The following is a 23,710-nucleotide window of genomic DNA, read 5'->3' as shown; positions in this document are numbered from 1 at the left end:
TAGTCTTGTACGACTTGCAACGATCTGGCGGGCCTGCGGTTTTCGGAGAAGACCGAGTCATGTGCGCGTCATAATAGAGGCAAATAACGCGCTACGCGCCGCGTTGAGTGCGAGTTCGCGCGAGACAGAGTGCAGACTGCATGCTGACGCCTCCATCGGACACGTCGAGAGACGCGAGCCCCTATCGTTTCAGCACCCCCGAGGGTCTGCGCAACCTACGTGGCATCCTCCGCCCTCTCCTTCCTTTTGATCCGCATGACTATCAGCTCGAGGGTGTCGCGAAGTCGCTGGACGGCATCGACTTGCTTGCAGTACTGGCTACTGGTTCGGGAAAGACTGCTTTCTTTACTATGTACATTCTAGCTCTTCAGGCTCTAATCAAGAACCCTCACCTCTGCACCCCTCCTAAGAAGAATATTCCTGACGATCCTTGCCTTATAATGTGTTTCCCGACTATCAGCCTCGAAGAAGAAATGGTAAGCTCTCGCGATTATATTGTTCGTCTGGCTAATGTTTGTATTAGAGTACAACTTTCAGTAATTTGGGCATATCTGCCCTAGTAATCAATAGTCGAACGTCCACGGATGCACATAAGCACGGCGGGAACATCTGGACATCAGCATACAGCGGCTATGCTGTCTTGTTGCTCTCACCGGAGATGCTATCGACGAAAGGTTTCCAGTCGCTCGTCGAGAGCTCCGCTTTCTCACGGAGAATCTGCGGCTTTGGTGTCGACGAAGTCCACTTACTCAAGTCTTGGGGTGCACAGTTCCGCCCTTGCTTCCAACAGCTGGGCTACGTTCTCGCACGGCTGCCAAGTCGTACTGCGCTCATCCTCTGCACTGCGTCGCTGGCGGCAGGCACGGATACAGCCGAGATTTGCCGGTTTTTCGGGCTCAAGCATGGTGCATTCCACTTCCTTCGTCGTTCAAATCTTCGCCCCAACATCCGCATCATCTTCCGCACTCTCACAGCGGGTCTTGGTGGATCCGTCTTCCCGGACCTTGCGTGGACTGTCAAGAGCGGGCGGAAAACACTCATATACTGCCCGACCATCAATCTCGGCTCTCGAGTCATCAAGTATCTTCACCGCTTACTCCCACCAACAACCAACACACGCGCCTTCGTCCGTAGGTACAACTCGCTCAACTGGCCAGAATACAATGCGGAGACGCTTCGACTCTTCTCGGAGAGCACGGGACCCAGCAGATGCTCGATAGTCATCTCCACCGACACCCTCATGGTTGGTGTGAATCTCCCGCGAGTTGAAGACGTTGTGACACTAGTCCTGCCCGAGAGCGTTGATGAGCAGTGTCAAAAGCTCGGGCGTTTGAACCGCGATGGGACCATCAAGGACGCGCGAGGCATCGTGTACGTGACTAAAACGGAAGTCAAGCACGCGCATGCGGTGATAGAAGGCAAGAAGGTGACGGAGAACGGGAAGCGTGTCCCTGCGAAGATGGGCCTGGATATGGCAAGGATGATCCTTGCGCCTTGCAAGGCAGCGGAGCAAAATCGGCTCTACGACAATCCCCCATCTGACCCATCTTGCTCCTGCGAGACTTGCTCACGCCGCCCCCGCCCGCCAACCCCGCTAGCGTGCAAGTGCAGTGGGTGCGTCCCTGAAGACGGTCAGCTACAGCCCACCCGTATGAAGAAGCGAGCCCCTGCTCCGAAAGGCACGAAGCTCAGCAAGTCGATGGTCCTTGTGGGCAAGGCGCGTCTCTGTGCCCTGCGCGAGAATCTGTACACTGCTGCGCCTGCTCTAGAGGCGTCCCTCTTTCCTGCCGTCCTGTACCTCCCAGACCCTGTCATTACCAGCATACTCGAGTCGTTCAAGACCCTCCATACACAACAAGATCTCGCCCATCTGATCGCCGGCAACCCGTATGTCGAGCGACAATGCAACAAGATCTGGGAGGTCATTGTCGAGCTACGCAGTGTCTTTGAGACAATGGCGAAGGACGAAGATCGCGAACGCGCGATACACAACTTGCTCATTGACGACGAGCGAGTGGGTGAGGAGCCTGATGCTGATGGAGACAAGATCAATTCCGAGAATGAGACTGAGATGTCACAGGAGCTCCGTCCACGTCCTGAAAGGCCGATTTTGAATGCAATCGAGAACACTTCCCGTGGGGATCAAGGTTGGGCCATGAACTCGCTGGCCCGGGGAGTCGGATGCGAAACATTGTCTGTACAATCGAGCAACATACTCTCATCACGAGTGCTCACGTACCTGTTATGTTTAGGATGCAGGAACAGCGAGCGTCGCCCGAGGTGGTACGGCAACTCGTGTCGGTGCCCAAGGCGGTACAGCGAGCGTCGCCCGAGGTGGTACAGCGAGCGTCGCCCGAGGTGGTACAGCGAGCGTCACCCGAGGCGGTACCGCGAGCGTCACTCGAAGCAGTACAGCGATCTCAGTCAGTTTCTCCGGGACCACTCAACAATGCGCAGTTAGAGACATTCGTGGCCAACGATGTCTTCCGTGCAGGACTGCGGCATGAAAGGTGAGCGAGTCATCCAGAGTGCGAGCTCATTGCATAGCGGGCTTATTGGATACAGGCTACTTGAGGAGATTCTTCCTGGCCAATTCTACGGTCAGATCGATTTCCAAGGGTCTTCTCATGAAGCCAATCCACGTGCGTCAACGAGTGCAAAGCGGAAGCGCGGGGGAAGTGCAGGCGGGTCATTGGTTCAGCGTAATACTCGGAGAAAGACAGGAAAATAGGTAAGTGGTCTAGGTACTACTGTATCCGTATTCATCACCGCTTTGTTCCTCATCATCATACTCTTCCTCTAGGTCTGCAATAGTAATATGCTCGTCGGCGAGAATGACATGCATTCCATCGCTGACGTCCACTCGCCCATCTGTCATACCATCCTCACCTTCGCCATCATATACCTCGTCTTCAGCTTCATGCGCCACATCCGGTATCTCTGACTGCTCCCCTTCGTGTGCGTCATCATTGCCTGTGACTGCCTCAGAGTCCGTAGGCTCTCCGAGTCCACCGTGTTGGCTAGTAGTACCAGTAGCACCTTGGTCATGGGCCAATGTGCTACTAGTACAGCGAGTATGTGTTGTTTTCGTAACAAATTCTGCGAGCTTCCCATTAAGCATCTGGGCCACGCCATGCCCGAACGTGTCCGTTTCCTTCGCTTGCATACCATAGCGCCGCCCAGGACGGAAGCGATGTAGGTCGGCGCCAGAATCAGTGTCCTTGTACGACTGCAGCAGGATCTTCACCTCAGGGTTGCTATGTGGTTCCGGATGATTGCTGCGTCGTGGCTTGAGCCCGACCCCTTCTCGCCATTGATTTTTGAGGTCAAGGAAGTGAATGACATTCGGTGAAACGACTTTGCGCATGAAGTCGGAATCCCACGGTATGTCGTTACGTCCTATGAACGACTCGAGCTCACGGTTGTAATGCTCTTGTAGCAGGTCTCCCGCCTGGTAATGGCCCTGCTTTCCAGACGGGTTGACAAGCCAGTTGCGCAGAAAGAATTCACGGAGTGCAGGGCTTGACTCGAGCTCCAAGTTGCAGACCATCTCCAAGAGATATGTTGCGTATTTATGGTGTGACGAACCTGCAAAACTGAACAGCATTCGCTGAAGTTGTCGAATCAGTAAGCCTGCAACTGTGACGAGTCTGGTGTGATCAATATGAAACTCACCTTGAGCCCTTCCCAGACGCGCCCGATCTCTCCTTCGGCAACCGATTGTGTGACAATGCGGGACAAGAGCACATAATGGGGTCAAACTACTGGTTTGTTACCCGGCCACCCGACGTGAGATTCGCCTATAGTTGCCCGGCCACCCGACGTCGGCCGACGGTGTGACTCCGCCGTTGTTGTCCGGGTCGGCCGACGGTCAAAATATCCGGGCGCGCGCGGATGGGCCGACGGGTCGAACCGCGATGGTGTTCCCGTCGCGGCCGCCCACCAGAGCTCGCAGGGTGTGTGCTGGGATTGGCATTGTGTGCCGTCATCCCCCGCGGGTCGGCCGACGGTGAGATGTTGGGGGGCTCACAGGTCGGCCGACGGTCAAAACTCACCATATACACCCTGACGGCCGAGCGTGCTCCGGATGCATCTGTACCCCGTCGGCCGGCGGTCGGACAGGACGTTGGTCCCATGGCGGCCGGCCATTAGGCAAACCATGGCATTCTGGCCGGCCGAGGGACCGCGGATCGACACCATTGGGATTGCTTTTCAGGGGAACCACTATTGCCCGGTCGGCCGACACCTCGTTTCAACGGTCCCATTGCGGCCGCAGCGACGTGTTTTCTACAATGCATGCATCTCCACCCGGTCGGCCGACACTGCACTACTGTAATTATGCCTGGTGGGCCGCCGTCCGGACGCATTGTTGTGACCGGCCGGCCGACCCCTTGTGAACCCGCTGATATCCGAGCGGCCGGTCGTGATAATTGATAACAAATGTGCTGTCCATTCAATTCTCGGCCGGACCCAAGTGGAAGGTATCTCCTTCCGGGAAATATGTGTCGGCCGGTTGTCTGTGTGTTCCTTTCCTTCGTGCCGCTGGTAAATCACATTTTCCTATCCCACACACCACCAGTGCACACCCTCAGCATTGCGGATGCAGCCCGGATGCGCCCTAATGCAGCACTTCAATCACTGCGTAATCATGATAACGATGCACCCCCCCCCGGAGAGTCCGGCCCGAGATCCCATAATGAACTGATCACAAGGAGATCTGCCCGATCTTCCGGGAATGTAAGACCATTACTAGACATTTACCAGCCACAGCTTTTGCATGCGACTGTTGTACAAACTATACAGACCCACCGAAGATCTCATCGAACCTTGCCGACCTGATCAACACAGTCTCCTCCCGCCATGCCGCACGAAAATCTCGACATGCGTGTATCCACTTATATGGTTACGTTGTACGATTACAGACTGGCTTGTTCGGCTGGGACTGCCGGGCAGAATGTGTCACCCGCGCCGGACCCCGACTTTAGTCCGGAAATGATCGGCCAGGCACACCAAATGGTCGACATCATTGCTGAAGCCTTTTCTCGTCGATGTGAGCATGGTCTACGCCTTGGCAACACGCCTAAGCTCACTGCATAGCCAAGTTTTCGTGGATTGGAATGCAGAGGATTATGCGGAGGCTATCCCGGCGGAAATCTCTGACCGGACAATGCCCCGCCTTCATCGCGCCATGAAGGAATTCCCGCCCCTTGAACTTGGCGACGGTATCTTCACACAGCCCGCCACCGCCATCGATGCAGCGGGACATATACTGCTTTGGTACCTGCCTGGTATCCTAACGGCCGCGCAGAAGGCAAGCCTTGTACCTTCCCGGGGTATCCATTGATGCTAACTCACAAACCCCTCAGATTAAGATATGGGAAAATACTTTCCTACTCAATCCCATGCTCGAGAAGTGTCGTCCGCAGCCTTCGCAAACATGGCGGAAGCATCCGGACAACTTCGCGGCAACCGGACAATGGGAAAGCTTGGACCCCGGCTGCATATCTTTCTCTCCGGGTTGGTACCAGCAAGGTCACCAGGTACGCAGCATTGAGCAGCAGCAGTGCTGGACCAACATTGTCTCTCCAGGGTACTACGTATCCGCCACAGGTGTCCTCGACGTTGTCAGATCAACAATCTCCCGGCCGGGATTGGTTGCGGGCAATGACAGAGCAGCACGCCCTCATTGCAGGCATGCTCCGGATAATTCATCCGGAGTTGCATGCTATGGGCTATGCGGCCCTCGCCTCAACTCGGATTTGTCCCGACATCGCGGACGTTCTCCCCTTGTGGGGTAATCCATTCAACGCGATGTCCGTTATAACCAACCGCCGAACGCCACTCCACGTCGACAGAATCTCGGCAAAGGACTTGTACGATCTCCTTATAACGATTGGGGGGGACGACAACACGGTGTTAGAGCTCCCGACCCTCGGCCTCAAATTGCAGTACGCCGGCGGTGCGCGGCTTTGTTCTCTGGTTCCCTGCTCCCTCATTCCGTGTCACGTTCTAATAGGGAGAGGCTATGCGTAGTATACTACATGAGGCCCCAAGTGCATACATGGGCCAACGTTAGGAAGACCAGTTGGCTAACGGTCGACTTCTAGCTAGCTATCAGCAATTTTGCCTGTATTTCATGACCCGAAACATTGTTAACTGCTTGGTTCTGCCACGGTAGTGCACCATCACAGCATTAAAAGGGGACGCGTCCTCCGCCGGACACCCGCCACCGGACCCCGCCACCGGACACCCGCCACCGGACACCCGCCACCGGACACCCGCCACCGGACACCCGCCACCGGACATCAGGCGGCGGACGCATGTTGAGTTAGGGAAATTGGGATGGCGATAACGGTATAAGGAAACAGTTTGTATTATCTCCCCAGGTACATGATACCATAGGCAGTGTCAGCATCCTTTTGTAGCACTTGTACATATGTTGCCTGTGACGGCACACCTCCGCATACCCAGGATACTTTCCGCTCTTCCGGTTGGCGGCATGATCTGCCCACCGTTTCGTCTCGTACTCAAAATATCTCCGGACAGAATCCAGCTCCCGGCGGAGGATATTGTCCTCTTCTTCGGCTCGCTCGAACTGTGACCGTGCTCGGAACCAATGCACACGGTGTACTGTAAAAAATCATGATTCTGTAGATGTACCGCGACCGGTGACCTGCTTACATTCCGTCATTGTCTCATTTGCGTTCATATCGCCTTGAACATCCGTCGTCCATATCCAGGGTAGCCGGGTATGTCGCTGCCCCCTCTGGTTCGGTTCTACGATTGCTGTGCTGACCTTCAAGTCGTCAGGCACCAATTTCTGGTACTTTCGAAGTGTTGACGTTGTTGCTCCGAGCACTGTCATCGCATGCCGCACCTTCCTGTACATACGGGCCTGGTGTTCCACTCCTTTCTGAACAGCATGCACATCCGCCCACGCCCGTGTCTTCCGCGACTGAGACTTGGCATCGCGCACCTTCGCACGCATTACAAATGACTTTTGGCTGAGCAATATCCGCAATTGGTGCAAGATGTCGTTCGCTTGCCCGATTCGTAGCTCCAGTTCCGCTTTTGCATATGGCTGCACGTCCGCAGTCTTGATCGTGTCGACAGAGTAGGACGATGGAAGTGACAACAGCCGCCACTCCGCTGCCCTCCCATCTCGCTTTCTTGATTTCGGAGTAGAAGCCGGGACATTGCCTGTTACGTTGGGCCCGGCGGCTGCTTGGCCGTTGTTCTGCATGTCTTCCCAGTCGGATAGGTCACCGTTGTCGTCGATAACCTCGGTATGCTGCCGACCGTCGTCCCATTCGTTCGTACCCACAATCTCCTCCCCCTTCCTTAGGAAGCGCTCGATCCGGAGTTCGAGCCGTTTTCTCTGTTTCGCGATGTTCAAACGCTGCTCTGCCGTTGTCTTGGTCCCATAGGCCCTTACTACCCGCTGCAGCGCAATTCTGTCGGATTGTGAGCATTGAATGTCGGACGGCCGGATTGTAATTACGCACTGTGCATCCTCAATCCTCATTCCCTCAACCATCCACTCCGCTGCTCCGACGATGATGTTGTTATCCCTTCCTTTTCGGTCAGACCGATTTGTATTTCCGCCCTTGACGGAGCTACTCTACATGTCAGCGATCAGTGGTGTAATATCCGCCACCCGCCACTCACCATGCTGGCCCTGAACCTCAAATGCGTCCATCACTGTCACATCCTTCACACGTTTTTTGTGGGCTTCTGCGACCGCTGACATCCATTGAGCCAGGATGTCGGCTTCGATCCCGGCTTCCTGATCCTCCAGCGCCTCTCGGAAGCTCTCAAGGAGTACCCGGTTTGCGGCAATGCGTTTCTTCAATGCTGGGACTGGAAGGGGGTGAGAACCTGCAACACCGGACAGTTGATCTGCTTCCCGCACCTAATGACACCATTTTGCGCCAATTCCAGTCGTTCATATGACGGTCGAGAGTTTCTTGCCGATGCGACGTCGCCATCGTCCGAGTACTTCCGAACACCTTGCCCAATGGAGACCACATCGTTTCGACGATCTCCCCATCCACTTGTCCGGCGCCGCGCATGAACGTCGGGGCGTACTCGAGCAGGCACTTCGACTGGTGGCCATGTACATGGAACAAGCCGATGCCCAGGTAAAGTGTAAGGCCCCGCGGCATCCGGAGCCGCGGTCCGTCCTTGAAGCGTTTTGGGAGGTGCACACCATACTGACACATCACGTCGTACAGCACAATGGCGTTCTTGATGCCGTCCGACCGGTAGCTCATAGCTTCCGACAGCGTGTAATCCATGTTTTTCTGCCGCTCACCGGCCTGGAAGTTGACAACCGCATGTGGAAAGAAGCATCCGTGGCGTGAGCAAGCCGTGGCCCCAATCCGGTAGACTGTAATTTGTGGCGGTGAGCATTGGCCCGAGCGATAGCTTGGTGGTCATTGCATGTCGGTTTCTTGTACTGAATCAGCACAACCCTCAACACAACTTCACCCACCCACCATTTTTATATCAGTGGATGACTTCAAATGAGGGCCAATTCTTCATCCGTCACCATGAACGCCTTCCGGGCATAAGCGGAACATCGTTGCCCGGCTTCCGCATCTTCATATGCTCAGCGAGAAGTTACCATCCATGACATAGCCTCGAGCTAAATGTACCTGTCCATACGTTCAATTGCTGCTCACGGCTTACGGCCCGGTCACTCACGCATTCGGGTCACTGTCCCAGTCGTCTGGAATGTTCACTCCGGCTGTGGGCAGGCAGCACAGAATAGTGCAAGATCGCCCGTCCCCGGTTCCCCCCGCCATTTCGGACCAAATCCGAACTGCATCATAGCCCGGAGCAGCGTCCACTGTCTGGTGGCACGCATGAATTCGCATAGCGATCCTGCAGTGTGGTGATGAGCAAGGCGAACGTCCGCACGGGTGGCTGGACTTACCGGCACACGATGCGGGAATGCCGGATTGGTCTTCCGGCGAAGTCGGCGATAATAGTTCATCGCGGAGTCTTGCATTCGAGATTGTCGAGAGGAAGTCATCCAGTACGTCGAAGGTAAACACGTTTTGACATTAGCTGGCTGCTGGGTAAAGCCCGCCTGGAGGAGCTGACCACGAACTGACTCCGCCTCAGGGCAACGGCAGCATCAACGGAATGAAATGCACCCGGACGTGTCGACGATCGTCATATGCATTTCCGGAGCCCGCTCAACCCCCGCCGCATCACGAAGGGGATCCCCAGAGTTTCCTCATCCTCTTCACCACTGTCAGATTCATTGCAAGAATCGTCGTCCGACCAGTCACTCTCATTGTCGGGCTCGTCAACGCACGGACAGGGAGCGCCTTCGTGACCTAGGTGAATCCGAAGGCCTAAGGTGCGAAGCCAGGAAGGGGCCCAGAATGTCTGCGCCCAGCGCTCCAGACGGTGGAATGGTAGTCGGGCGTGTTCCCCAGGCAGCAGGATTCGCAGAACACTGGCCCGCCGAAGCAGGAGAGGCACTTCCACTCAGCGGAGCCAGCCAAGCATTTTGTGCATGTCGCGGTGCCGGTATTGTCGGATGTTGGTGAGGCGTGAGCTGCGTACATGTGCTCCAAGTACTCATTCCGGTATGGAAGCCAAGCCGTCATCATGTCGGTTGGGTCTACTCAAATATTAGCCGCATTCCCGATATGCGGATGTGCATTCATCGCACCTTTGGGGCCCGGGCACGGCGCTGTGGTTGCTGGGGGCCCGACGGAAGAGGCGGTGGAGTGGAAGGCTCGACAGGGCGATCGGGCGGGTCGACGGTTGACTGCGGTGTCCACAGGCCCTTCGAACGACGTGCTGTCGGTGCGACGGTTCAGAGCCCTTCGATTGACGTGCGGTCGGTGCCGACGGTGTCGATGAAGACTTTGGGTGGATGGGCCTTCGTCCGGTAAGACTACGAGTCGTGTCCTGAGCCCTCTTGAGGTCTGTTTGCGTTGTATCTCGACTTCTTGAACTTTGGGTGAGCTGCATCGTCGCTTTACCCTGGGCTTCGCCATCGTGCAGCAGGTGGGTAGTGGACAAGGTCGCTCGACAGACTTGGGGAATGACTGTGCGGAAACGTGTTCACCTTGAGGATACCGCACCCTCGGCTAGCTGCCTCCGATTTGCTCGGACATGGCCCCCGGGCGGCGAGATATGCTGTGATTGGTGTCTGTGGAAAGCTGCATGCAAATTGCTGCGTTTGGGCAGTTTGTCTAATATCCGACACTCGACATGGGCCACCATTCACAGATATTGCAACATCGTAGCCGACGAGAAGCTACCGGGCGCCTAGTTCCATGAGGCAAACGCATGGGAGACGCAGCGTACAGCTGGCACCGTATGAGCTGTCACCTTAGCTCTGTACACCCAACATGCCAGCTACGTCTTATACACCTGGAGAACTCCTCATCCTGCGCAGCTTCCTCTCGGAGTGGAAGGCGGGTGACTCGAATGACCGTAAAGATGTCCGGTCGCGTGCTGTCGAGAAGTTGGAGGCCCACCGGGGAAGGGCTATGAAGAAGGAAGGAAAAAAGGTACGTTGACTGTCATGCTGCGCAGATACATTGCATAATGTATAATCAGGCTGTCCGGGCGTGGTTTTACAATGCCGCACCTGTGAAGAATAAGAAAAAGAAAGATCGTCCCTCCGCATTCGGCCGACGCCTGAACTGGCACCGTGTGTGGCTTGGCACATGCCCGGGGAACTGGACGAGAAGATAGCTGCGACCGGGGTCGCTCACGGAGACAAGGACTTTCTCGCTACGTATCAAAAGGAGCTGCGAAATCTGGCCAACAGTCTCCCCGGGCGAAACAGCGGGAATACAAGCAGGAGGCTGTCCGGTGGAATTCGGAAGGGCAACCTCATGAATTGCAGGACCGGAACATCGTCCGGAAGAGCGAGGCGGTCATGTTGGATTTTTCTAAATACGTTTGGAGGCACTTCGGGATGCGCGTGTTCGTGCACGGGTCTATAAATCCCTGGAAGGCAAACCCAGTGTAATCGAGTGCGTATCATACCTTCCTTGTAATTGGGTCCCTGGAGCTCATTATGGCGCTCTGACCAGCTTTGATTGCAATGACCTTGTCGACCCCAATGCCGAGCGCGCGGCCGGTCGCGTCAAATTCAAGGACATGTACCCCGACTACAAACGTGCAGACGGGTTCCGAGATCTGTTCAAGGACTACGGGCACAAACTGTTCGGTAAGTGAATGACCTCCACCACTTCCTGGCTTGTCCGGTTGGCTCATCGACGATTTCACGCTTTCAGCGGGCGACGATGTATCTGAAGACAGTGATGCGGATGTCAGGGCGAATAAGCGGGGTGTGCCGAAGATTGACTGGGAGATGTACGATGACGACACCCCCGGTATGCCGCACCACAGCGACGAGTGCTTCAAGAATCTACGGAATAAGAAGGCGTTCATTTCAGAATTCTCCGGCTCCATTACGGTATGCATCTGATCCGCGTGATATCACTGGGTACTGACAGCGACGCAACAGTGGCGTATACAAAAATGCCGAAGTTGAAAGTCCCCTGGGTCGCTCTCCAGGCGACACCGGAGAAGCTCTCGAGGCCGGGTCCCTTCCAAATGGTGTCACCCTCCAAGAACCGTCGCATCTGAAACAGGCGGAGGTTGACTCTCTTATCGCACACTGGCGGACAAGGGCTAATTCCTCAGGCTTGCCTTTGTGATGCGTTTCATTGCCTACCGAAATCATCAAAGCGAAATCGTGTCTCTGGAGCATGAGGAGCCGAGGACTGCTTCCCGCCGCGCTGCCCGGAGTGCCCGCCCGCGGCGTCAATCGTCCCCCCATCCGAAGGGTCGCCGCCCACATCCAAGTGGCTCGAAGCGTGCGAGCGTCACTCCGGAAAAGACAGTGACGCATCCGATGGAGACGACGAGCGCGACAACAGGCACGAACCTGAACTGCAGTCAAATGCAGAGGGCAGTGACGTAGACTCCGCTGTCCAACGCGATCTAGCGGACGAGAACTCGTGTCTTCTTCATCGTCCTCATCTTCCAGTTCCTCCACCGGCAGCGATCCCGCTACCCCGCCCCTCCTCGTCACGACAAGGTAACCCTTTCGCCCTGCCTTCGCCGGAACGCCCACCGTCTTCCATAAACGATGTTCAACACAGCCGGGAGGTCAACACCGCGCTGGTAAAGCAAAGTCCGCATTCGGACATCCTCCCCGGTTCAGACGCGGGGCTGCCGTTTCGCTCCTCGTCGTCGACGCCCGAACCGCCGATGCTCGTGGTGGATCGTAAAGGCAAGGGACGAGCCGAGGTGCCTCCTGCCTCCGACCTTTTTAGTCCAATGCCATCTCAACGTCCGGCCGCACGTTCCAATGCAAAGGCACGAAATCCTCTGTTGAGGTTGACGTCGGGGCTTGTAATTGAGCGCATGAGCAGTACAGCCGTGCAGGGTAACCCGGAGCGGTTGTCAGAATCGCCATGTCCACCCCCACGGGTCGTGCCCCGGCCCCGTCGGCGGGATGGGAACACTGCCGGCCCATCCCAGGCGTTGCAACCTATTATGTTATCCCGGAGCGGGAGAGTGGTTCAGCTTTACGATCGCGCCCAGGAAACGTAGGCCGCTCGGGAAGGACTTGCCCCGGAATTGGTCGTCCCGTACTGCACGGACGGCCTCGGTGGGACCTTCAGGTACGGCTGGTGCTCCCGCAATGTCTTTGGTGGCCCCGGTGGATGTTGCCGGTCAAACTGCCAGGGACCCACACCGCCAGCATCATCAACGGGCTCGGATGGGGTCTCGGACGAAGAGGCTGTAGAAGACGGAGCACCTGCAAAAATGAGGGATGAAGTTTCTGATCGCATGCAGTTCCTCCGAGAACTGTCCAGAAACAAACACTATTGTGTGTTGCTGGATGGAATTCCCGCTTTGGTAAGGCCGCTCGTCATGTGGATGGATAGTACCTGCTGACTGGGAGCGTCCTGTTAGTCACAAGCCGGGTCATGGCGTACATCAAAGACTTGGGAATGGGGCATGTGGTCTTACCGGAAGAGTCATTGCCCGCCCGCTGCCCACAACAACGCTGCCGAAATTCGATCTTTCAAATCATGGCTGAGCAAGATAACGACGAGCATGAAGGGAACGACAATCAGCATGGTTGAAGCTCAAACCCTCGCTCTGACGATCGGAATGCTGCTGCATGACTTAGAAAAGTCATTGTCGAGCAACCGTGATAAGTATAACTTACCGGATCACGTACTTAACACTCTGCATGATCACGCGTTCGTCAAGGATCGCCTGCTGTATGCTTGCAAGTCACTGGCGAAAGAGTGGGAGGAAGTTCCAAAGCGGTCGAAGCGCCTCATGAATCCTCCAGGTACCGGGTCGGATGCATCTGCCATTGGCACGAGGATCCGGAAGCGCGGCCGCAAGGGCGAGCCCGTGTCTCCGACGAAGGGGCAACGTGCCGCCAAGAAGCCCCGGCACTAGTGGGACGGTTCGGTAGAAATGGTGGTGGGAGCGTTATTGCACTGCATGGCTTGTTTCCGACGGCGAAGAATGAGAATAATGCATGTATTGCCTTGTCTGTGTAGTGTGTGTGGGATACAGATTGTTGGGGCCGGACGCCCGCCGCCGGACGCCCGCCTCCGGACGCCCGCCGCCGGATGAGTGCCACCGGCCGGGCTTTAGCTGAAGGTGACAACACACATCCGCCCGCTGCATGTGCTCCCGCTGGCGCAATCAGACCAGTCCTTATCAAGAGACAAACATGCAATTCCAACCCCTACATATGATATCGTACACCGCGTAAAATAGGCACATGTTCAGACGACTAACTACAGATCAAGAGAGGGGAGTTGGCTCTCGGGACGGGTTGCGAGGTCGAAAATTGTACCGGGGCTGTACCGGTTCAGCGGCCTTCTCCTTGCCTTTCTGCGGCGGCGGATCGAAGCACCTGTGCATTCTTGATCAGCTCGCGGACCAAGCGGTCACATCGCTCACTCACAGTGCGAGGGGAAGCTCCAGGTTCTCTTCCGCGGTGCAAAAATATTGCAAGGTCGAGCTCACAAAGACGTTTTTCCCGGCCGCCAGATTCGCGTGTTTGACAAACCGGTCGCGCGCGCGAACCTGCCTGTCGTCTTCCGGAATCCGGGAGACACCCTTCTTCTGATCCTCGTACCCCGTGACGATGACGGCAGTTTCACCCCGGTCCGGGAGAAGCCCTGTTTCGAGGGGGGCTCAGTAATGGAGCCCGTGTGCTTGGGGATGGTACTCACAGCTCACAGGAGGCACGAGCTTGCTCCTCTCCAGACCCCGAATCCAGTCGATCATGCACAGTATGTCGTTCACGAATGCGTTGAATTCGCGAGGCCCCTCGACCTCCGGAATTTCCTCGGGCACAAAGGGACCGACCCGGCACTCGCAGAACCAGTGCAGGCTCTCCGCCGGCAGTATGTAGCCAGAGATGACGCCAACCATGCTGTGGAGGTGCATCAGACAACTGTAGTACATGTCACAGGCACTTACACTCACCTCGTACTTTGTGGCTGCAGCTTGTTGGGGCGTGGATTGTAGATCCTATGGACTCCAGTGCTATGTCATGATGGTTGTGTTACTAAGTCAGTCACGTGAATAATACCCACGATATGGACTTCTCCCGTGTGCCGCTATCATGGTACATGTGCCGGTGAGTGTTTCCTGCCGGATGTCAAACAAACTTAGGGTGTGAGAACAAAGTGGTCCCATGTCGCGGACGGAACATACCCAAATATATTTACACACGTTCTGTATATCGTTGTCCGCACTAGCTCCGTGGCTGGAAAGCACCCCGGGAAGGCCGGTGTCATTGCCTTGATTGTAGCTGCCACTATCGCGGCATGTATTGCGGGTCCCATGAGTGCGCTGCACATGTGGGGTGCAGCGCAAATTGCTATCTCAATGCAGTCCGGACGGGGCATCAGCTGTGTATCACCCAGTACTCTTCTACGGAAGACATATCCGGGCTTCTGTGGACAGTGGATAAGCATGCGACGTCGGGTTGTGTTCCACGACACAATGCACGCCCCTTGATTGGGCAGCAGGCATGCCTCCGATGTGGCCCTTGTGACCGCACTCAACAGCGGCACATTAGCAAGCGAGGCATTCCGACGTGTGATGTGCTTGGTGTATAAAAGGGCGCACAGCGCCGCCACGGATCTCAGCAGCGCAAGTCTCACCGCTGTGGTCGGACAGGCTAACATTGGAAACATGGTACGCCGGGCCGCTTCGATCTTGCACTCGAAGGACACTTACTACGTCTAGTTTTCTTTCGAAGGTCACCCCGACGTGGACGACCAACTCCGCGAAATGGTCCACCACTGGCATTTGAAGCCGGCGTCGACCCAATTTTCCCAGTATGGCGCGTGGACAAGGTACTTTACCTTGCGATTCCCCCGTACCTTGATCAAGCCACAAGAGCCGCTCCGCCCGTCTGTCCCCGGACAGCATATCCTTGACGCGGTGCCGGGCGGGCGTGGAAATGAAGAGCGAGCGGCCGCCGGTCAAGCGCTGGCTGGGCGGCCCCCGACTAGTGTCGACTGGGACGGTATGTACGATTTCTGCAGGGCTTCCGGACGCAACCTCAACTGATTATTGACAGGAGGGATTGTGTACTCGCGTACGAAGTCCGGCACGAAGTACCCCGACTTCCTCATCAGTTCGTACTACGGCCTCAAAGAGCCAGGGGGTCAGGAGCTGGAGCGGGAGGTGCCACGCCTCGTTGTTGAAGTCGGGTCGCTGCGTCCCGACGAGGTGATTCCCACAATCGACGACCGGATCGCTATATTGAAACAGCTGCAATCGTACATGGCGCGAGTCGTCGCTCATGTGGACCTCAGGAAGCATGAGCTGCCGTGGGGGCTAGCGATCATCGGGACTTACGCAGCGTGGTTGCGCCCTAGCCGCCGCAACACCCAATGCGCATGGGAGTACATTGGCGGCTTTCACTCCGGTCGCGGATACTGGACGAGCATCTACGGGCTCGAATTCCGAAAGTATATCGATGAGCGGGCGGACAAGTGCCGTCTCGACTCCATTGCCTACGCCCGTGCGTACCGGGAGAAGCTCGATAACCTCCAGAACGCGCCGCCGGAAGTCATCCTCCCAGCGTAGACAGTCAATGTATCATTTCAAGTTAACGAATGGATGTTTACGCAGAACCGCTTCAGCAGTTGTACCACCGCTTCAGCGTGCAACCGATGCCAGGTCATGAGGGTATGCAGAAAGTCCACCAAGATTTCCATCTGTCCGGCGTCCGGTGTCCGACAGCGGGCGTCCGGCGGCGGGCGTCCGGTGGCGGGTGTCCGTCGGTGGGTGTTGGGGGACGGACGCGTGGTAAGCCACAGCCATGAGACGTCGTCAAACATCGTCGCCGCTACATTGCAGCCCTTCCCCCTGTAGTTGGATGAGCACCGCCACCGGGCATCACACATTGCCCATATTGATAAACGCGCATCATTTTGACGCCTGTCATCTCACACCAGTGGCTCCGTGGGAAAGAAGACCCAAACCGGAGAGTGCTAATCAGACGTCGTGGATCAGTAGTGCTCCTTGCTCTCTACTTTGATCTCGCGAGCAACTCGGCTTCTCCGTCCTTCCTACCCTCTACACGATGACCTTCCCAACCGCCCAAGAATTTGAGGCCGTGTTTCATGACAATGCGGTCGCTGCGGCGCAAGCAGCGGCTCGGTCAACCGGGGCCCACGGGAGCACTACCGCAGAGGATCGCGTGCTCCTCAAATCAATGGTATTGTATTCACCTTTGTTTCCATTTGCTGTAACGCACTGACACTGTGTTTTGGCAGTGTATGGCAGCGATGATCACAGGGTTCCAGCGGCTGTCCAATGGAGACACGCTGATGGTGTTAGGCATTACGGACGCCATGGCCCGGTTTTGGGAGGTCCTCGATGCCCCGGAACAATCTGGGGCTGCAGCACTAGAGCGCTTGAAGGACGCGGTGGTCCTGAAGGATGTATCGATGGAGCCAGAGGGAAGTCAAGGCACACGGGGAGTGCCTCCGATGACCCGGAAGCATGGATTGGATGATGGTATGTCCCGCTGGCTTGTGCATTTCACCGACCCACCCTAACTGGTGAAGAAGGGAACGTGCTCATCCCGCCTGACAACGTTTCCCTTTCTGCATTTCGCATGGAAATGAGGGACGCGTTCGACGCCGAGGCCACTCGAGTGGAGGCCGTCGAGGCCTTGCTCGATGCGGAGATCACCAGGGAGGACGAAAGGCGTATGTCACTCGAACGCAGGCACATCGGAGAGCAACAGGACGTATGTATCGGCGCTGCATTCACTTGCGCTCGGACTCACATCGCGACCCCTAGGGAATCGCACATTACATCAATAAGCTGAACCTACGCCTACTGCCGCCCATGGTCATGCCAATTCCGGCCAGTCCACCCGGGCAGTACAGACAACTTGCAAATGGCGAGCTCACGAAGGTGTTGGATCCGGCGGAAAAGGTCCAGTATTTAGACGACATCATCGATGCCCTGATGACGCAATACGGGATCATGGAGGACTATATTTCGGCCGAAATAGGCTTCTGGGAATCAGTTTTGGAGGGCAGTGAGCGGGAACAGAGTGACTGGTATGCGCGGGTTGCCCCGCACCCGGTGATGGAGGATTCAGACTATTTTGCCCGCGGATTTACCGAGTTTCGTGGGTTAGAAGACATGCAGGAGGAGTAATGAAAGTGACATGTCGGAAAAGGTTTCCGAATCTATTTGTATGTGTAATATACGTTGTACAATGTTCCCAGCGAAAGTCCGTAGTGTATGTCGACCTTCACAATGCTGAGTATGTGTCGACCTTGATGGAAGCGTTGACAGCGAGATACCATCCACGAACGCAGTACACCTATGACTTTTGCAACGGCTGCAGCTGCCACCATCTGGCATGGCGGGCGCCCGGTGGCGGGCGTCCGGTGGCGGGCGTCCGGTGGCGGGCGTCCGGTGGCGGGCGTCCGGTGGCGGGCGTCCGGTGGCGGGCGTCCGGTGGTGGTCGTCCGGTGGCGGGCGTCCGCTCGTGCTCCACTGAAGCATGAGCATTCACTAAGCAAAGCTGGAAACTTCTATGTTCGAATCCATAAAGTTGTAGATGCAATCAAATTTCATCATCATACGTTACACGTATATAGTGTTATTATTATTGGCCCAAGCGAGTGTCACACTGCGTCGGGATCATCGCTTGACATGTCCAAATCACTACCATCATCCGTACTGGCCATGTCGCTGCCATCCTGTGTGCACAACGCGGAAGCATGCCGAAGTGTGGCGGAAGCGATAACAGTGTCGTCGGGAACCTCGTGTACGTCGTGGCTTGCCAAGTTGGGTGCCGGGATGGCATGCCTGCTCAGCGACGATGGATCCGGGGAGGCAGGAACGTTCGTCTGCGCCCCATGATCAACCAGCGTCTCCGGAGCTGCCGCTGCTCCGGGCTGGTGTTCAAAGTGCGTGAAAGCACGGATACTGTCTGCCAATTTGATTTCAGTGCAGTATGGCCCAGGGACTTCATGTCTCACTTACTACGTGCTCTCAGGTGTTCACGGAGTGTCGCGAAGTCCTGCCGGAGCTCATCGCACATGGTGCGGATTTCGGCATTCTCCTGTCGCAGTTCTCGGACTTTGTATGAGACGTCCGCCGTTGTTTCCAGGAGCTCAATGCCCTCCGCACTTGGGTCCGGCTTCCGATGAGCCAATCCTGTACATTTATCACACGTAAATAATGATCACAGCGGAATGGATGAAACACTCACTTGGCGGGAGTGCCCCAATGTATGCGCGGACGAAGGTGCGCGGTTTGTCCGCATCCAATGTGCACTGCCCGTCAGCGCATGATTCTTCCCCGCTTCCTCGAGTGGTGGTGGCGGTGGTTGAAGCATTGTCCTGCTCCGCGGGCGCCTCCGCGGTGGATTCCGGAGGGCCACTTGCATCGGGCAGAGCAGACGGAGATCGGGCTCGGTGTTGGGTGTTTGCGTTGGGCGGGGTTGGTGTGCTGGATCGACCCGCCCTGACCTCGTCAGCCGGGGACGGATTGCGGGCCTCGCTGGTAAAGCACTTTTTGCCCAGTCGGGCGCACTCGTCACACTTCGTAGCAGGACGCTTGGCGTTGGGATCGCTGGAGATCCAGCAGTGAATGCCGGAGCACCGCGTGCATGGAGGCTCCTGCAACGGCTAATGAGTGCCCGGCGATAAAAAGAACGATTCAAGCTCACCATGGTCCTCAGCCAGATAGCTTTGCGCCGTCCCCGAAGCTTCCCGGCGTCCCAGTTGAACTTGGGCAGGCGCTTGACAGCCCGCTCCCCCTGTACGATATCGATGAGGGCATTGATGTCGTGGGTTTTGAGGGCCTGGTCGACCTTGTATCTGTACGCCGGGCCGTCATTGACGTCGCCCGCTGACGGGCCGACGGGCAGCGGGTTCTTCAGTGCTGAACGAAGGTGCGGGACCGCTAACAACATCTTAAGCGGCGGGATGAATCAATACAATACTGAGTCACTCACGATCATGTCTCTTGTCTTTGTGCACCTCAACCACGACACTGTCTCCCCGCCGTTTCCTTTTGGCTTGCCCACGCTGGTTCACTGTCTTGGTGGGCGTCTCGGACTCCTGCAATTGATCTTCTTCGTCACTAAAGTCGATCTCGCTTGCCGGACGCTTTCCCTTCGCTTTCCCGGCCCCTGATCTCTTGTACTTCGTCACTACGGCCTCCTGCAACTCGTCTTCCTCGTCGCTGGTATCATTGCTGTCCCCGTGCCGGTGCCCGGTTAACGTTACCGGTGCAGCCACCATCACATTCGTCACAGAATGTTCCGCCTTGTCCTCCGATATCTCCATGTAATTCCATCCCACTGTTGAACGCTTCACCTGTCCGCCCGGCAGCGCAGGGCCCGGAGTACGCTCCGCCTCCTGCGTCTCACTGCAGTGCGTGGGATCAGTGCTGGCGTGTGGGAGCTGGAACCGGACTGCATGCGCTGTGTGGGACGTCGTAGGCCGAGATGCACCAGCCGGAGATGTCTTTTCGGGCGCGGTCGGGACGTGTGGGTTCCCGGGGGCAGCGGAGGTCACCATGCCGGTAAAGCTGGGCAGCGGGTGGCCACCGGGCGGGGGACTTGCGGAGTACCAGGCATTCGTGAAGACTCTCGGGTCATCCGATTTGATGCGCGCCATGCGGGTGGAATAGTCTCCGCTCACGTTGCCGGCGACTTCCTCCATCGCAGAAATAGCGAGCGGGGGTACGTATACTACCCACTCTCTCGCTGAAGCCGATTCCAATATCGCGCCTATTTTGAACTAAGGTCCATGTAAGGCGTTGAAACCAGTGCCAATCTGAGCTACGACTGACCACTGAATTTTCTATGCCATTCCACTGTCATTGGGAATCCCGGTGTTACTGCCTGTGAAACAATGAATGGGAGTAACTCACGAGCCGCGCAATTGTTGTCCGATTTTGAAGACGGGGATTTTCGGCCTGCCTCAAGCGGGTTTCGATGTTGCGGCCATATGCAGCGAGGACCAAGTTGGCGTCCAAGGGATCGTCGTACCCCTTAAGTGGGTCAGCGGCTGCCCCCGGCAGAGCATGGTGGGATGACGAAGCGGAGGTCGAAGCCATGAATGAAAGGCGACAGAGAGCAGTACAGAAGTGAGCGGATTATGTCGGGGAGATCAACGAAGTGCAGGGAGGGAACCAGGTGGCATTTGATCAGGCGTGCGTGGCAATCGAACCACGATCACGTGGCCAAATGTGGCCAAGGGGCCGCAGTAAATCCTATTGGTCGAAATAAGTACATATCAACATATCCTTACCATAATGCCGTCATGGCACCCAAGCCACCGGCACAGCCGGCCGGGTAATCTCTACATTGGCCGGCGGTCCATACGAGGATGTTGATGTCTGACGCCCGGGGGCGGGCGTCCGGTGGCGGGCGTCCGGCGGCGTGCGTCCGAGGGCGGGCGCCGGCGACGTGCGTGCGGCGGCGGGGCAAGCGTGCAAGGGATGATAGATTGTCCAAGTTCAATTTCATGTTCATGTATTGTTTTGTTCCAGCAAAAGAGGTTCCAACAATATATACAGAATCTACTAGTACATTGTGCGTTACACTACCAAATTACAAATCCCCGCCATAGTCCTGTAACGTCGTCCAAGAGGGGACCATCGGTGGAGTTGCAACCCCGCCTTGATCATTGCTGGGTCCGGGTTCGTGTTCCCCGGATGTCATCACAACATCATTGTCATCCGGCGGCTCGGTCCGCTGCGCTGTCACGTCCGAGTCCCCATGAAGTCCGGGCGCGTTCGGCGTAACACTCGGTGATACGGGGTGTTCCCCATCGTGGGTTTGGCCTGTCTGCACGACGCTGTGAGCATGCATCGCTGCATCGAGCACCGTGCTGCTTACCGGCTCTGCGGACGTGCCTTGTGGCACAATACCCGGCTCGTTATCCGGCTCGTTACCTGGGGTCTCCACGACCTTCTCCTGGGCCTCATTTGACGACTGCTGCTCGGCCGGAGTCGTACCGGGAAGGACTTCCTGCGAAGGGGTGACCGGCGGCTGTGAATCTGGAACCGTATCGTGCGAGTTGGGGGGCGGGGGTCGCAGTGGCCACAGGCACCCCCATCCTCCGCTTTGTCGCCGGACACGCCACTCTCTCTGACATCGTGGTTTTCGACCGCGAGACCCGAAGGGCTTTGGCATGGCGGTGGGGGGAGAGGCGGGGGAGTCTGGGGGGGAGAGGCGGGGGAGTCTGGGAAGGCTGGGGGGGAGAGGCGGGGGAGTCTGGTATGGCCCTCGGGACCGCCTGGTAACAACCTGCGAGGCATCGTGCACCGCAGGACCGAGGTCCTGGGACACAGCCTCTGCCGCTGCGTCGTCTTGCCCGAGATGCGCCCCGTCACTGCCAGAGCCCTCGACCACCACGGCGGGTGGAATTTCGGCCGGAACAGACTGTGTGGGGCTCGCTGCCATGCTCAGTGTCGGAGGCGGGGTCATGCGGACAGGGCCCGCCGCTCGTGTCGGGCTCTCCGCCTTTTCCCATCCAATGTTGTTCTCCGCCGACCAATCCATCTCGATGTCGGCTCCCTGGACGTCCGTTGCGAACGAGAGTGTGATGGCGGCGCCGGGAGCAACCTGCTCTTCATCCATATCGATGTCGTTCTCCAAGACGGGCGCGTCTTGAAGCTCGCTTGCCGATGGCTCAGGGTCCGAAGTCGACGGCAAGACCTCGGGATCTTGAAGGGTACCGGAACCCGAAGCCTCGGGCGGCCCCGATGCTGTATCCGTTTCGCCGGAAGGGAGGCGGCCCTCTGAAATGCAGTCGTCAGTGTTGTTACGACGGATCCATCCGATATGACTCACCACGGCCAAGGACGAGCGCACGGAAAGCGTCGAATTCCTGCCTGAGCTGCTGGTACATCTGCCGCAGCTCCACATTCTCCTGTCGCAACTTGTGTAGCTCCTGCGAAATTACGCTTGCTGACTGGAGCATCACAACCCCCCGCGGCTCTTGCCCGGAAGGTAGCGGCGCTATTTCTGGTTAATATGAGCGAAACACATCATGGTCACCACGAAGTAACTCACGATGCAGGGTCTCTCCGATGTAAGCCGGGACAACGCGCGGTCGCTCAATTTGACGGGCATTTTGCGAAGGGCCGGCGACGCGACCCGGGGACCCCGGTTCTGGAGTACTTGCGTCTTCTGGCTCTGCTGACAACTCCGGTGTCTTCGTGGCAGATCTGCTACCGGCGCGCTTCTTTTTCTGTACTGGTTCCGACACGATCCGCGGCCGTTTCGCGGGACGGCGAGCTGTCCGGGTGCTTCGTCGAGAAGACGTAGTGGCCACTGATCCGGCGTCCGATTCTGCTGCCCCGTCGAACTCAGAGTCTGGAGGCGGTGTCGCCTCTGACGTCGCTGACTGAGATCGCGACCGTTTTCGCGGATTTGCTTTCCGCCCAGTCGGTGTGCGGGAGCGTGTGCGGGACCGCCCGCGCTTGATTTCATGGGTTCCCGATGTGTCGTAGTCAACACAGGGATTGTGGCCCCGGAAGCACTCGTCGCAGGTCTTCGCGTTCCGCGCGGGGTCGCTCGAGATCCAGCAATGCATGGAGCGGCATTTGATGCAAGTCGTGGGCTTCAAAAGGCGTCAGCGGTGCGGAGGGAAATGCAACAGGATGACTTACGCGCACTCTGAGCCATCTCTGGCGCCGTTTCTTCATGATATCCGGGTGCTCCCAGTCGAAGTGCGGCAGCCCCTCCTGTGAGCGCTCGGCTGCAACGACATCCGCAAGATACTTGATGTCCTTTGTCTTGATTGCCCTGCTAATGCGTTGGTCCAAGGCCTCACCCGGTGTGATGTCCACATCCCAGTACGCTTTTGCCTCCGCAGCTGCGTTCTCGAGGTCGGTGGGCGATTCCTCACGGTCTGCGCGCGGCGTCAGGGAGACTGCTAGGCACCACGGATATGCTCCTCACCTTTACCCATCTCCTCGTCATCGTCCAAAGACATGACGCTTGCCTCCCGTGTCTTTCCGCGGGCTTTGCTGCTCGATGTCTTGCTCTTCCTAGGCACCACGGGCTCCGCTTCCTCGTCCTCGTCCACAACGAGGACATTGTCCACATCCTCGTCCTCGTTCACAGGGCGGACGCTGTCCGCTTGCTTCTTGCCTTTCGCCTTGGTCCCCGGGGTCG

The 23,710-nt window shown here is 57.1% G+C and overlaps 10 protein-coding genes across 10 annotated transcripts; 4 read left to right on the top strand and 6 right to left on the bottom strand.

The window, feature by feature from the left end:
- On the top strand, positions 1 to 2,514 carry B0H18DRAFT_1215099 (P-loop containing nucleoside triphosphate hydrolase protein; the record flags this gene model as incomplete). Its single annotated transcript, XM_048036615.1, has 4 exons — positions 1 to 476; positions 524 to 2,193; positions 2,253 to 2,409; positions 2,458 to 2,514. The coding sequence occupies exons 1-4, from the start codon at positions 141 to 143 to the stop codon at positions 2,512 to 2,514; spliced, it is 2,220 nt and encodes a 739-aa protein (XP_047887681.1). The 5' UTR covers positions 1 to 140.
- Positions 2,515 to 2,740: 226 nt separating this feature from the next.
- Positions 2,741 to 3,550, bottom strand: B0H18DRAFT_1124287 (uncharacterized protein; the record flags this gene model as incomplete). Its single annotated transcript, XM_048034833.1, has 1 exon — positions 2,741 to 3,550. The coding sequence occupies one exon, from the start codon at positions 3,548 to 3,550 to the stop codon at positions 2,741 to 2,743; it is 810 nt and encodes a 269-aa protein (XP_047887680.1).
- A 2,824-nt stretch (positions 3,551 to 6,374) lies between these two features.
- B0H18DRAFT_958877 (uncharacterized protein) lies at positions 6,375 to 8,297 on the bottom strand (the record flags this gene model as incomplete). The annotated part of the gene is made up of 6 exons (XM_048042749.1): positions 6,375 to 6,416; positions 6,458 to 6,630; positions 6,682 to 7,454; positions 7,506 to 7,575; positions 7,669 to 7,878; positions 7,913 to 8,297. 6 exons carry the CDS (start codon positions 8,295 to 8,297, stop codon positions 6,375 to 6,377), a joined length of 1,653 nt encoding a protein of 550 aa, XP_047887679.1.
- Positions 8,298 to 8,740: 443 nt separating this feature from the next.
- Positions 8,741 to 9,013, bottom strand: B0H18DRAFT_884877 (uncharacterized protein; the record flags this gene model as incomplete). The annotated part of the gene is made up of 1 exon (XM_048041049.1): positions 8,741 to 9,013. One exon carries the CDS (start codon positions 9,011 to 9,013, stop codon positions 8,741 to 8,743), a length of 273 nt encoding a protein of 90 aa, XP_047887678.1.
- A 1,363-nt stretch (positions 9,014 to 10,376) lies between these two features.
- Positions 10,377 to 11,699, top strand: B0H18DRAFT_958876 (uncharacterized protein; the record flags this gene model as incomplete). Its single annotated transcript, XM_048042748.1, has 6 exons — positions 10,377 to 10,538; positions 10,588 to 10,681; positions 10,779 to 11,001; positions 11,070 to 11,206; positions 11,274 to 11,455; positions 11,496 to 11,699. The coding sequence occupies 6 exons, from the start codon at positions 10,377 to 10,379 to the stop codon at positions 11,697 to 11,699; spliced, it is 1,002 nt and encodes a 333-aa protein (XP_047887677.1).
- A 1,312-nt stretch (positions 11,700 to 13,011) lies between these two features.
- B0H18DRAFT_958875 (uncharacterized protein) lies at positions 13,012 to 13,467 on the top strand (the record flags this gene model as incomplete). Its single annotated transcript, XM_048042747.1, has 1 exon — positions 13,012 to 13,467. The coding sequence occupies one exon, from the start codon at positions 13,012 to 13,014 to the stop codon at positions 13,465 to 13,467; it is 456 nt and encodes a 151-aa protein (XP_047887676.1).
- Positions 13,468 to 13,821: 354 nt separating this feature from the next.
- B0H18DRAFT_958874 (uncharacterized protein) lies at positions 13,822 to 14,659 on the bottom strand (the record flags this gene model as incomplete). Its single annotated transcript, XM_048042746.1, has 5 exons — positions 13,822 to 13,933; positions 13,985 to 14,201; positions 14,256 to 14,458; positions 14,512 to 14,571; positions 14,622 to 14,659. 5 exons carry the CDS (start codon positions 14,657 to 14,659, stop codon positions 13,822 to 13,824), a joined length of 630 nt encoding a protein of 209 aa, XP_047887675.1.
- Positions 14,660 to 15,324: 665 nt separating this feature from the next.
- On the top strand, positions 15,325 to 17,718 carry B0H18DRAFT_958873 (uncharacterized protein; the record flags this gene model as incomplete). The annotated part of the gene is made up of 7 exons (XM_048042745.1): positions 15,325 to 15,562; positions 15,617 to 16,063; positions 16,174 to 16,325; positions 16,592 to 16,762; positions 16,821 to 17,064; positions 17,115 to 17,299; positions 17,353 to 17,718. The coding sequence occupies 7 exons, from the start codon at positions 15,325 to 15,327 to the stop codon at positions 17,716 to 17,718; spliced, it is 1,803 nt and encodes a 600-aa protein (XP_047887674.1).
- A 476-nt stretch (positions 17,719 to 18,194) lies between these two features.
- On the bottom strand, positions 18,195 to 20,640 carry B0H18DRAFT_958872 (uncharacterized protein; the record flags this gene model as incomplete). The annotated part of the gene is made up of 7 exons (XM_048042744.1): positions 18,195 to 18,502; positions 18,556 to 18,729; positions 18,785 to 19,202; positions 19,244 to 19,479; positions 19,532 to 20,287; positions 20,374 to 20,425; positions 20,455 to 20,640. The coding sequence occupies 7 exons, from the start codon at positions 20,638 to 20,640 to the stop codon at positions 18,195 to 18,197; spliced, it is 2,130 nt and encodes a 709-aa protein (XP_047887673.1).
- Positions 20,641 to 21,136: 496 nt separating this feature from the next.
- On the bottom strand, positions 21,137 to 22,511 carry B0H18DRAFT_958871 (uncharacterized protein; the record flags this gene model as incomplete). Its single annotated transcript, XM_048042743.1, has 4 exons — positions 21,137 to 21,373; positions 21,425 to 21,577; positions 21,836 to 22,329; positions 22,382 to 22,511. The coding sequence occupies 4 exons, from the start codon at positions 22,509 to 22,511 to the stop codon at positions 21,137 to 21,139; spliced, it is 1,014 nt and encodes a 337-aa protein (XP_047887672.1).
- Between the last annotated feature and the right edge of the window lie 1,199 nt (positions 22,512 to 23,710).

The sequence above is a fragment of the Fomitopsis serialis genome (assembly GCF_022376445.1).
Source record: "Fomitopsis serialis strain Sig1Antser10 chromosome Unknown B0H18scaffold_119, whole genome shotgun sequence".
NCBI lineage: Eukaryota > Fungi > Basidiomycota > Agaricomycetes > Polyporales > Fomitopsidaceae > Fomitopsis > Fomitopsis serialis.
This window is presented reverse-complemented; position numbering and strand designations above follow the sequence as displayed.